Consider the following 13,196-nt stretch of genomic DNA (forward strand, 5'->3'; position numbering starts at 1 on the left):
CCCTGGAAAAAAAAGAGGAAAGGAACGAAAAGACACTTTCCACTCCATCATTTTCAAACTCTGTTGGAAACAAAAAAAATTTTTTCTTGTAAACTTTTCTATGAAAGTGGAATGAAAACCAAAATTGATGGAGAATTTTCAGCCAGCTAATGGTTTTGCTCCATCATTTATTTCCTCTAAAGTAAACAATGGAGAGATTATCTAGGTTCTGGATCTGTCTTTTCCCCTTCTTCTAACTGCTGTATACTCTTGAGGAAAAAAACCTCCCTCTTTAAGCCACACAAAATCTGCAATAATGTTGCTGCAGTACAAAACCAGGTTTGGCCCGTTGTGTTCAGTGTCCTTTGGTTTTCTAATTGAAACTTAAAGGCAGTTTCACGATCAGCACACACATGTGCACAGACACGCCAACAAATGCAGACAAACCATCCATGGACTGCAAAAAGCCTAATGTGTGCAAATATAAAACTGAAAAGCTCAAAAACTTGATTTGGCAATTTATTTTTTTTAATGCTTTTATGTTTTCTAAAGTGGCAGACTGGCATGCCATTTAGATGGGGCATGGTAAAGACCTGTTAATAAAATAGACTGAGTTTGAATCATCATATACTTTCTACCCTGAATCACTAGGTACTTTCCATGTGCTAGGAAAGATCTCTGCAGAAGGGATCAAACATACACGGTATACTTGTTGTGCTGCATGTTCTGTGCTTTTAGCATGTTTTCTCTGATCTGATACAATAGTTGCCAGCCTTTTTCAACTTGCAGACTTCAGATTTTCAAAGGGCGAGGAAAATCCCTCCACTCTGGACTTGGTTTTGTCTTGCTTTAGGAAACCGATAGTTTGAGTTCATTGTGTCAACACACCACTTAGGACAAGCCAAGTTCTGGTGCAGATACACTGCAAAATCTGTCTGGACTGCATGAGCAAAGGAGTGTTGTCCACTGATGGTGCCCTGGGCTTGCCTCATCTATTTTGGAGCTCGGGCTAATGCTCTCTCTTAGCACAAGTTAGTGTGTGAACAATGTGGATAATGAGGAAATCTATTCTTGAAAGCAAAGTTAGATCTTGACAATATAGATATGGCTAGAGAGCTTGGGGCTAGGATACAGAAAATGTACCACAAACAGTATAGACTCAGTTGCAGTTCAGCTGTCCCTGTGTCACCACTTCTGGTGTTTTCTTCCCTTACTGTCCCTGCACTGATGTCCAGTGCCTGGCCAGGTTCCTTGCACTGGATATGAGCTATGGGCTTTACACACAATCTTGAGCTTGCACGGTGTTTAATTTCATTCTCTGTGCCCAGGTACTTTCAAGAGATGTTCTTGCACTACGTACAAACTCACCTGAGTGACAGAGCATCAGTGGCACTTCCGTTCCTAGAGTCTCCTGAAAATCATCTCTGGGCTGTAAAACAATCCTTAATCCAAAAATGACCCGTTGCATCTTAGCAGGGAAAAAGAATGTATAGAACTGGAGAAGGAGAGAGCAAAAGAAAACTGTTCTGGGAGACCCTTCAGTCACCCTCCCATGCATTTCCCATCCTGCTAATGAGAGTCCCTCTCTCTGTGTAGAGAGTGAGTTGCTGCAAGCTGTGCTTGAGCCCGGCAGAGATTTTCCATCACGATTTTTTTGCCAATGTGTGTTTTGAATATTCTGTCAAGATGGCAGACAGAATCAGGTTTATTTGCCAATACTTAACATTTTCTGAGGCAGACCTGTAACATAAGTGTTGTCTGCAGCTTTTTTCTATATGTACTAGTGCACTCCAATTCTCCCTGTTTTGCTTTTTGTAGTGGTGCTTAAACTTGCAGGCTTTGGACTGGCAGCAGGTAGAATTGGTTGAATCGTTTGTTTGAAATACTAATTGCTTGGAATTTTGACCATGGGTACGGCTGGTGAGCAATTCACAAATAAAATCTTGTTTTCTTTGGGGCTGCCAGAAAGGATCTTTTTTTGGATGCTGCCAGTTCTTTGTAAACAGTTTGCTTTGACTTTTCTCCATTATTTATATTGGCAGCACCAGAGCCAGGTCATCCGGTATTGGTTGTGTCCCTTTGCTGCCTGGCTGACTGAAACATTTGATGTGTGAGGTTAGCAAATAATGCATTTTCTGGTGCATATTTTTTGTCTAAAAGACACCGGTGTTAAAACTGCTTTAAGGGTTCACAGGTGGGCTTGCAAACAGACAGTAGTTTTTCAAAAGCTAGGGTATAGGAAACTATTTGATCCTGTGAATCGAACTTTGCATTTTCTGAAGTAAAATACTGAAGGACTGGTTTCCTTTGTCTTTGACCAAGCAGTTTGGGCTGTGGGCTGATTGTGAGTAACCAGCGGCATCAAACAAGAGACTCAGTCCAGTTTATAGCTCTGCTGCTTTATGCAGCATGTGTTGCAGGCAGCTCTTACCTAGAGGACAAAGTGAAAGGAATTATTCATCATGCCAGCATTGGGAAGGAGAGGAGTCTTACGGATGAAAGCTACTTAGTTTAAACTCACAGTGATACCCCTCAGATTGGCAGTGATCAGGACCATCTGCCTCACAGCTGTGTTTTGTGCAGATGCTGTGGTTTGTTGGACAGCTGGGGTAGCTCCCTAATTGCCATGGGTGAGGGAGGAGGTGGGGGGAGAGAGAGAGGAGAGAGAAGGAGAGATGACAACAGGTCACCTTTGCAAACAGGTCTGTTAACATCCTAACCTTGATGCCATTACAGGTGAGTCTGACATGGGTGTTAACTCCTGGCTCTGCCAGCCAGCTCCTGCCGTACAGCCTGACCTGTACCAAGATATAAAATGTGCCCAAGCATCAATGCGCATAAAAAGCTGCATGGAGGACAGGGGGACTTTAAGAGGTCACAGGTGTGTTTTGTTTGGATCTGTCTGTCACCAAGGTGTACATTATCAGGAGCAGTCCCAGACACACAAGACAATACATATGTCTAATCCCAGCCCTTGGATTGGGCTCCTTGCTTCTAAATATTAGGCAGTTGTGTTGGAAAGCACCAAGACAGCATCTAGGCCCTAGTGTCTGTGCAGGCTTCTCTATGAGCAGGGGTATACAGCTGTCTACAGCTGCTGAAGAGTCCCACTCCTCCTGTCTGCATGGTAATAGTAAGAGTAGCGAGCTCAGCCACCTCATCCCAGTCTCTGTCCCCGACCAGAACGGCCCAGGCTGGTCTTCTCTGGACCAGTACAATTCAGTTTGTCCTGTGCTGTTAAGGATCATTGTTTTATAATGCTCCTTATGCATATATAGCTTTATTATAAATATTGCTATTTGTTATTTGCATGGTGATAAACCTTAGAAGCAGTAGCAAGCTTCCTGATATGTGGAATGCTATATAAAGCCAGAAGGAGAGAGGAAAGGCAGTCCTTATCTGTACAGCTTTTCTATTAGTAAGTACGAACAGCCAAGACATCTTCTCTTGATCACTGAAGTCTCTTGGGACTTGGGAGATTGAGTTGGCAATTTTTTTTTGCATCCTGACATTACTCACCTCCCAGCACCCCAAAAGCAAGGATCAGTTCCCCACAAGGCTTTTATTCATGCCCGAGGTTACTCACGGTGAGTTTCTCAAGTGATGTGCAAACCGTGGACTCAGGGCATTGAGTCAAGGGAGTGACTCAGGAGACTCTGGTTGGTTCAGTAGCTGCCCGGCTCCCTTGTGTAAAACCAAGGCACGGGGGTAACTGCAGTTGCTACCCAGAAATAGGTGTGGTTTCTTCTTCCCTGTGCGAACCATCCTTGTGTGGGCCTGCACTATTCCAGTCAGCTTCTTGGCTGATTCACTAGCCATGTAATTTATATGTCAATTGAGACAGAATTATCGGACCAATGTACATTTTATCCTGTGCTCCACAGCTCCTTTTGAAGTTGAAGATAACAAGTTATCATCACTTGGCTGTTTCTAAACCATGAACACACCTTAAGCTGCTAGAGGATGGCCATGACAAAACCAGCTGGTTCATCTTTGGGCTCCCCTTGCAGAGTGAGAAGTGATTCAGATGTACTGTAGCACAGCCCCCTTCCAGGTGCAGTGTAGAGTTCTGCCTTATCTTCTCAACTTTTTCAGTGCCAGCATCAGCTGTTGTAAACTTTTGGAGCATCTTTCACCAGACAAAACAGTGCTGAACACAGTTCAACCATGATTTGATCTCTATAGCTACCAGACTGAGGCATTAATTGAAAGCTCAAAGTCTGTGCAGCACGTCTTCTTGTGCTGGGAACGGGGAAAGCAGCAAACTCTGCATCTGCTAGAACATTCCCAGGTACACCCAGCAGCAGTGTGACTCTATCTCTACAGGCTTCACCTTCTACAAGTAAAATTGAGCAGGACAGATGGGGTAATGGGAAGACAGTGATTGTTACCTCCAAGAGGAGATCAAGCAGCCTCCCCTGCTGTAACCACCAGTCCATGCACCACCACTGTTACTGCAGAAGTGGCAGCTGATGACCTGAAGCTAGGTCTGCTGCAGTTCAACTGTTTCATCAGGCAGCATCCTCAGCTTCATCTTCACCTAAATTTCCTCTTCTAAGTGCAGAGTCAGTGGTTCTCAAGATGTGATTTATTTTCAGTTTCCTTTTAAGGCACCTCTATGTCACCCCCCCCTTCTTTTTCTTTTCAGTAAGAAATGGTCAAAATGACACATGAAGAGACACTCCATGAACAGTTTGTTCTCAAGAAACATTAAACCAGTATTGCAGGGATTAAAATACTGTAATTTTATTATTTTATCAACATTGTGATGACTACCATTTGTTTATACATATATTAGAAAAACTGGTAGACAAAGGTAAAGGAGGGAGAAAATCCCTCCAGTCCTGAGGACATTATCTTAAAATGTGAGGCCCCATCTCTTACTCCAGTGAAGTCTGTGTGCCATTCCAGTGAGTCTCCCTCATATTGGTGGGTCTACAGAGCTAGAATGGCCCAGTGCATTCACTGCTGTCTTTTCTTGAACAACTTCTGTCTGAGCAGCCAGGGTATGCCTGAAGCGTACAGCTGTGGGTTGTGCTGGAAGCAGACATGAAATGAGATGACAAAAAAGCAGGTTTAAAGTGCAGTTGATGATAAGAGGGACAGTAATGTGTCATGTCCAAAGAGCCTGAAGTTCAAAAAGCTAAAGCCACTTTTATCCTTTTGGTCAATGCTTAAGCCAAGTGCGGTTTGGCCACGTCCCAGACTGAGCTCTACACCTCTTAATGACTTAATTAACACATGCAGCTTGTTTAGACAACTAAGTGTCCTTTGATTAGCATTCAGAAGGCAGAGTCATGGATGCTTCCTCCATGCAGGGAGGAAATTATGCTTCATAAATATCTGTCTGGCTAAAGGTAAATATAATTGCAAGTTCTGGGATTTAGGAGATGCATTGATGATTTCTGAAGAAGTCTTGATCAAGAAACACAGGGCGTAGCCTTTGGAGTGTCAGTGTAGTTCTTTCTGTATAGCAGCCATGTCTGTACGCACCTTGGGAAATTTCCAGTATGGAACTTAAAAGAACAGAGTACGATCTTGACAGTACGCAGCTACAATCCCTTGAAAGGTCTGTGCAAAAATACGCATGAAGCATCAAGTTCTTTCCTGTTCAGTGGTACAAATCTGTCAAAATCTGTGTAGGGTGAGAGAAGCCAAAGTGAATTCTGATTCTTATAAACAAGCACAGGGTACCAAATAACACGGTCATTTTCGGTAGGAGGAAAACTCTTTACACAAGGTATAGTTAAGCTGTAAAAATCTTTACTGTAGGACACTGTACGTACTAAAATGTTGTACAGATTCAAAAAATTAATTGGACAAATTAATGGAGACTATCCATGAAGGAATGATTGCAGTGCTGCCGCTTTTGATTTGGAAGTGTCCAGTGTACACCAGGAAAATATCTGCATGTGCTTATCTTCCCAGGGGTGTGAAAATGGGCCCTGGTGGAAGACAGGGTCAGGAGCTAGATGGAGTTTTGCTTTGACCCACCGTGGCTGCTATTCTGCTCCAGTTCCTATTCACTGAGAAGTCTGAAGGTGGTATACATGGAAGAAATTTTGTTCCTTACTCAGTTTGGTGTATTTTTATTTATTAGTAGTGCTGCCTTCTGAATAGAGCATAAATATCTATGGGGTTGGCAAGACAGTTCAGGCTGGACTTCAGTGGTTTTTGGCTAGTTTGTACTAGCTGGGACTTTAGCCCCCTGTATTGCATGCAGCAACATATGCTTAGCTTGCAGACAGCTTTGCAGAGACGTCAGCAGCAGGTGCTGTGTAACTTTCTGTAAGAAAATGCCAAAACAGATCTCAGATCGTGTATCAGAAAGCACTGCCATAACAGTTCGTTTTTCCTGATATAAGCCTTCACACCTTTGTATGGCATCTAAATAGTTAATATACATGAGCAAACAGGTAGGAGCATTTTTTCTTTCAATAAAGTTTGATTCCTGGAGGCAGATCTTTTTTTCCGGTGAGTGTCAGATAATTGGGAGGGTAGGGTGGGGCAGAAAACCACGACACACCTTTGTTGGGACTTGTTTAAGAGCACGGGAATAGAAAAGCAGAAGAAGGGCGAGAATAAAACAGCTTAAATAAAGAAGAGGTGAACATTTTTGGATGATCACTCAGACTCTGCACACCTTTGGAAGGACGTGATATAAAGTGTAGGTGGCAAATTTTGGTAGGAAGGAAACAGTTGAGGAATAAAAACAGATTTTCAATTCATTAACGAAAGCACTCCAGGTAAGTTACATTACTAAAAGAAAAAAAAAAAAAAGGAGAAGAAAGTATCCTGGATTTTCTCTCTTACAGATTCCTTGCAGAACAAGGCTGTATTCTCAGGCAAAATAGGGAGGTGTTACATTTTTCTGTGGGCAATACAATGTAAAAATAGGATTGTGTAAAGGCTGGGTCATTTTGGTTTTGTGTTTGTCAGTGAATGTAGCTCTTTTTTAAAATGAGTGTCAAGTGAAAGGAGTATACCTGCTGTGAGATAAGAAATGTGAAGCTAAGCTCTGGCATTTTAATGCATTTTGTGAAACTACCATGCAAATAGATAAAGTTTAGCTGAATGTTCTCTGTTCTGTAAGAGTACCTGTGTGGTGAAATGCACATAATCTGTTGGCTGTTTTTAAAACTGAGCAGATCTGAAATGTGCTGGAGGAATAACGATTGTAAATTAAAGCTTCAGATGGTGGGTACAGGGTGTAAAATTAAGGAATTGATCTCTAGTCCTGAGAATACCTGGAACTCTATCTGAGTGGAATTTTGTGTTGCTATGGACAAGCTTTGCTTTGTCTCAGACAGGTGGGTTTATTTATCAGCCGTGACTCATTGATTATGGACTTCGGGCCACATTGTTGTCATAGAAAATTAGGAGGTACTGTAAGGTGTTTTTGAAGCTTTGTCACTGTAAGTCAGAAAAGTATGATTTGAGAATGAGATTGAATCTGTTCTGCAGCAGGTCTAGCAATTTGAACACAATGGCATAATGTAAAAGACCTGTCTTCTTTTCCTGTCTTTGGACTGACTCGTGGAGTGACTTGGGGGAAGTTACTTGTCTTTCATAGAATCATAGAATCATAGAATCATAGAATCATAGGGTTGGAAGGGACCTCTGGAGATCATCTAGTCCAACCCCCCTGCCAGAGCAGGGTCACCTAGAGCAGGTTACACAGGAACACGTCCAGGTGGGTTTTGAATGTCTCCAGAGATGGAGACTCCACCACCTCTCTGGGCAGCCTGTTCCAGTGCTCTGCCACCCTCAGGGTAAAGAAGTTCCTCCTCATGTTTAGGTGGAACTTCCTATGTTCCAGTTTGTGCCCATTGCCTCTTGTCCTGTCCCCGGGCACCACTGAAAAGAGCCTCGCCCCATCGTCCTGACACCCACCCTTTAAGTATTTATAAGCGTTGATAAGGTCACCCCTTTCAGTAACTAGTTTCTTCATCTGTGAAATGTTGACAGCAGCATTTTCCTGTTCTGCAAATGTTTTTTGTGTAAACACAGATTGTTTGTCTCCCTTTCTGTGCCGGAGGCAAGAAGCTTGTGCAGGTCAGAATGGCCTTGCTTTGGCGTGTTTCTCTTTGGGTAGCACAATTAAGTAGGCATGGTGAGGACACATTTTTGAAAGGAAGGCACCTGGCAGTGTGGAGTGAAGTCTGGGCTGTGCTCTTGCTTTTGCTCTGGGAAACGAGCACATACTGGTGTCATAGAAGCCAGGACAGGTTGTGAGCAGAGCAGAATTTTGTTCCTGCAGCATGTCCAAGCTTTGGTTGGGCATCTAACCCGCTTCCCTGACATTGGCATCATTTCAATGAGTCTACAAAATGAGCAGATTTGGAAGCATGATTTCATTGGTTGGATTCTGACTCTCTTGGTTTTGGTAGAATAACTGGAAAGGAACAGCTTTTAAAGCAGAATGAGAAGGTCAGATTTCTAGACTGTGGTGTAAAAGAGAGATAAGAGGCCATTTTTTAGCCAGTTCTATTAGTCCCAGGATAGTGGCACCTGAAAGGATTCATTAAGAGGAAGGGGCACCCTAAGGCACATTTAATATGATGGGAGCCATGACATTTGCTTTTAACATAGTCCATGTCATGGTTTGGAGGCATCTACTGAGTCTCAGATTATTTGCAATCAAAGGGTTCCACTGACATGAAATATTATTAATCTCAGCACCTGCTGCTGCTTCTCTCTTCTAATGGAGTGTCTCACAGCAGGAGCCTTGTTAATGGAGGGAGGAGAGAGCTGAAAGGATGTGCTGTGAGAGTGTAACAGCATTCTGACATGAAAACTGGAAGGACATTGTGGAGGAATAAAAGAATCTGAAACATGCCTGCTTTCATTTTTCCATTCAAATATGTCTTTGTGGCTGTTCCCCTCCTCTTAGAAAAATATCTGTAATAAACTTTATTACCATTGCACACAATACCTAATTTCTAAAATAAGAGGGGTTTGAATGTCCCATCTCAGACTGGCTTAGCATCCTTGCCAGTGTGCTGCACTGCAGTCAGGTGGAACAAGGGGTGCAGGAGGCACCCTGCAGTGTTGGGTTTATATGAAAAGCACAGATCTAAGCATGCCTCGCAAAGCTGGGCAGCTATTACTATCCTGCTTTTCACTGCTGTACAGAGAGGAAACAGCATGCACAAGCATGGCAGTGCTAGACCTCTCCTGGTTCCTAGTGCCATTGAAGGTCTGCAAGTTCCCTGTTTTTGTGGGTGCCACAAGTGCACCACAACCCCCGAGCTTATCTTAAAGCCATAGGGTTGCCCTGTCTTATGCTGCCTGTACTGTTTGAGAGTAATCCCACTTCACAAGTTCCTGCTTGTTGCTCAGAGATGATTGCAGGTGGCTTCTGTGATTCAACAGCACTATTGCTTTGCCACAGACATAGCCCACAGCTGTGTCTTTGTGAATCCAGATAGGAGCTGGTGAAATGAGTCATTCCTGGCAGATAATGGAAATCCAGTGCAGTCAGCCTGCTGGAGCCCGAGCTGGCTTTTGCATTCACGTGGCAAACACATGTGCAACGTAGATCAAAATGCACCATGTGGCATGGTTCAGGCTGTGGCATGTGTGGCTCCAAAGATGTGGGTTAACCTCTTGTTATTTCTTCTGGGATTAGTATCAGAGCAAGGTATTCCCCTTTCTCAGGGAAAGGCAAAGATGCAGAAGATGCATTCACTCCATGGTAGCGCTAGCCTCTTCCAGCATCCATTACCAGCCTGACTTCCCAGTAGCAGAAAGGAAGTGGAGTTCCAGGACTATAAAGCCATAGGAAAGCCATTTCCAAATACAAAGCTGTGTTCCCTGCCAAAAACACTGGCAAAGCCAACAGTGCTGACATCTAGACAACAGCTTCTAGCATCTGTTTTTTAGGGAAGGAGCTTGAAAGATGCTTCCACTGTTGATGCAATAAGGAAGAATAGCAGAGAGGTATTGCCTTTCCTTGGAGGGAATGACCAGGAACCCTTACATTGCAGGGGACTGTCATCCTGATTGAGGAGGAACTCTCCTAATGCATGTAGCTACCGTCCTGCATGTACCTTGGAATCAACACCCTGGGTAATCCCTTGGAAGTCCCCAATGTTAGCAAGCACTGTAAGCGTTGGGTAGTATCCTGCTGCCGAGGTTGTGTAAGGACTTGGATGTGGCCTCAGGAGCCCTGTTTACAGGGCTGGTAAACCCAGCAGAGAGTAAGGGCTGTGGCCACTGTGGGTGTTCTCTGCAAAGTTCAACTGAGTGTGACAGGAGGCTGAAGTGGCTTGACTAATAGTGTCCTTCTACACTGAAATTATTCCTGTCCAATTGTCTGGGAATAGTGGGAGCTGCTCAAAGACAGAACTGAACCTGAACTTCAGATATTCCTGCAAATTCTCTGCATCCTGCTTTGTGTCATTATTTATGCATGGACAGTACAAGCGTAACATCAAGGTGGCTACTTGGTATACACTTTGCAGAAGGGTAAGTGGAATCATGAGGATCAAACTCAAATGGTAGCTGAACTGAAGGGCACGGTCTTGGGTTCTGCCTCTAAAACCTGGATGCTCTAAAACTTGGAAGGAATTTTGCCCAAAGCTTTTTTTTTAGACTCAACCTGTCAACTGTGTAGTTTTTGGTAGAGCTGGGCCTTCAGTTTTAAGGAGGAGTCTTCAAATGCATTGGAGAGTTTTGGCCTATTATCACCTTGTGTGTAAATTAAAATCTCTTCCTTCTCATTGTTTGTGGCTGCATAAGATGAAGTATTATCTTAGAGAGACTAGTAGTGAGCAACTGTGTATTTCCTTCTGACAGAAGTGTTTTCTCTTCTAGCTGATGTTTCTTTTCCACAATCACAATGTTTCTTTGTGGTATTCCTGCCTTGGCAGGCAGTCATACCTCTGCAAGAGATTGCAATTTTGACTAGAGAGGGATCCAAGTCAAGAAGAAGAGTATACACAGCATTCACAGAAGTGATTCCAATACTGTGTGTACTGACCTGAGCTGGCATTAAATTAGGTCGAATTCCAAAGCCATAGGCAGGGCCTCCAAACCATCTCTGCTCTGCCTGTAAAGCAAGATAAGGCATTTCCTCCCTTAAGTTCCTTGCTGGCAAAAATAGCCAGTTTAAAGGTTCCTCCAGGTGTTTTTCTGCTTCACCAAAGTCAGTGCTGCGGCTTTAGCATCAACGTACCCTGAGAATTCACAGTATTACTGTAAACCGTGCAACAGTATCTCTGCTTAGGGTTTTCTGGCAGTACTGGCATGGTGTTGGTAGCTTACTCCTGCAACTGCCTGCATTTCTAATCCTGTACTGTTGAGTTCTGCCCAGATCGGATGTGTGGGAGTGGCATTTGGGTCCTGTGGTTTTGATCAAGCCTTTATAGGGGCACAGCTGAAGACCATAGTGTAGTGCCACAAAGTCTGCATATAAATCCATGTCTAAACTTCTCCAGCACTGAGTGGATTTGCTTCAATTACCCCTATCTCACCTGTTGTTGGCTTTACAATCTCTTCTGTGTTTCAGCTCTGCTGCATTGTGCAGCATCCAGTTTTGTAGGCAAGGGGGGCTGGTCTATTAGTAATAATCACATGACTCTGGAAAGGCACTGTAAACTCCCTGACACAGTTGTCTTCCAGGCAGTCTAGACCCCAGCTGAAGGGAGAAAACTGGTAGGACTTGTGGGGAGCTATTGTCATCTCTATTTGCCTAGCTCTGAGTGCAGTCTCTCTGCTTTCCCTCCAGGTGGCAATGGTATGGATTCTGTAACAAAGAAAACGCGGCAAGATGGATCAGAAGTTACTGAAAGACGTAAGAAGGACATTTTTTATTTTTATGTCACCAGTTTAGGTGACACACCACAAATCCCAGAAGCAGACGCCCAGTTTTGTAATGGATTGAATGCTGACAGAGGTCCAGAACTGACCAGGCCTGTCCCTGGTCTCTCTGTTGAAGTCAGAAAAAGGAATAGAATGGTCCAAGATCAGACATTTAGAGATATGTAGCATGACCTGATTGTTTAACCACAGATGATTGCCTTGTGGTAACATTTCTAGACAGTAGTGCAGACATTTGGATTCTCCTCCTAACTCCAATATCAATGCTCTGTGTGGCCTAGAAAATGTTCTTTAGATATCTATCTTGTCTGTGTGTAAAATAGAGGATAAGTTTCCTGCTGGCATTATGGGAATTAGCTAGTAGGAAGCTAATAATGGGTCTGACCACAGGCTTTGCTATTACAGCAATGGCTGTGGTCCAGAAGTGCCCAGAAATAATAATACTTCCATGTTTTACAGGGGTCTTGTAAAGAAAAAAAAGTCTTTCATGGCAGTGATGTTCTTAGTTACTGTAGAGTTAGAAATACCTGCAAACAAACACACAGCATTTTGTGCTAATGAGACTGTAGCTCCCAGGCAGCATGGTCTTAAGGGACTTTTCTTTAAATGAATCGATCTTCTTAGAATGAGTCATGCTCTTCCATGAAAATTAAGTAGAACATTGATCTTGTTTGGCTATATTAACATGCCATTACTTCTGCACCCTTTTCTTTCCTCAGTTATTACAGAGACTGTAACCACAAGATTGACGTCCTTACCACCCAGTAAGTAATTGTCAGTCATTGCGTTACTTCTGCTCAGTGTTCTGTGCCCCTCCATGCTATTTGACTGTGTTACTTTCATAAATCTCTGGGTGCAGCAGGTCTCGGTGCAGAAAGACTTGCACCCAAAGAGAAGCTATTTTCAGAAATCCCTTTCCCAAAATACTTGTTAGTGGAGAGAAGGAGCAGTATGTGGGGAGCCGGCTGGGTATTGTCAGAAACGAAGTTGCACAGTGCACTAAGACTGGTAGACCAGAGTCTCCAAGGGCTTAAGCCCAGATATAGGGTCTCCAGAGGTCCCTGTCTCTTGGGGACAAGGGTCAAAAGCAATGGATCTGCAGCATCCACTGCTGAGGCTGCAGTGTATTCCCCTGTCATCTTACCCAGTTGACAACAGTGAGTGACTCTTTCTGGGTAATAGCATATGTCACAGGTGATTTCTACCTCTGTAGGGCAGTACAAGTATCAAGTAGGGAAGAATCCTCCATGCTCTTTATACCACCGTATTCTTGATTAGCTTGCTGCAGCTGGGTTGAAAAGGAATTGCACTATCATCTCATTTATGATGAGCGTTATCAGGAGTATCTTTCAGTCCATGTATGGAGCAAAACTTGAATACGAACCTGCTACGTC

General features: G+C 43.5%; 1 protein-coding gene across 1 annotated transcript in view; it reads left to right on the plus strand.

Annotated features, from left to right (window-relative positions):
- COL17A1 (collagen type XVII alpha 1 chain) overlaps positions 1-13,196 on the plus strand; it is a 56,922-nt gene that overhangs the window by 8,324 nt on the left and 35,402 nt on the right. Inside the window, exons 2-3 of the mRNA XM_063338378.1 lie at positions 11,711-11,776; positions 12,522-12,566. Coding sequence (XP_063194448.1) covers positions 11,711-11,776; positions 12,522-12,566 — 111 coding nt within the window. The remainder of the gene's footprint in view (positions 1-11,710; positions 11,777-12,521; positions 12,567-13,196) is intronic.

Source organism: Chroicocephalus ridibundus, chromosome 6 (assembly GCF_963924245.1).
Source record: "Chroicocephalus ridibundus chromosome 6, bChrRid1.1, whole genome shotgun sequence".
In the NCBI taxonomy this organism is placed as follows: Eukaryota; Metazoa; Chordata; class Aves; order Charadriiformes; family Laridae; genus Chroicocephalus; species Chroicocephalus ridibundus.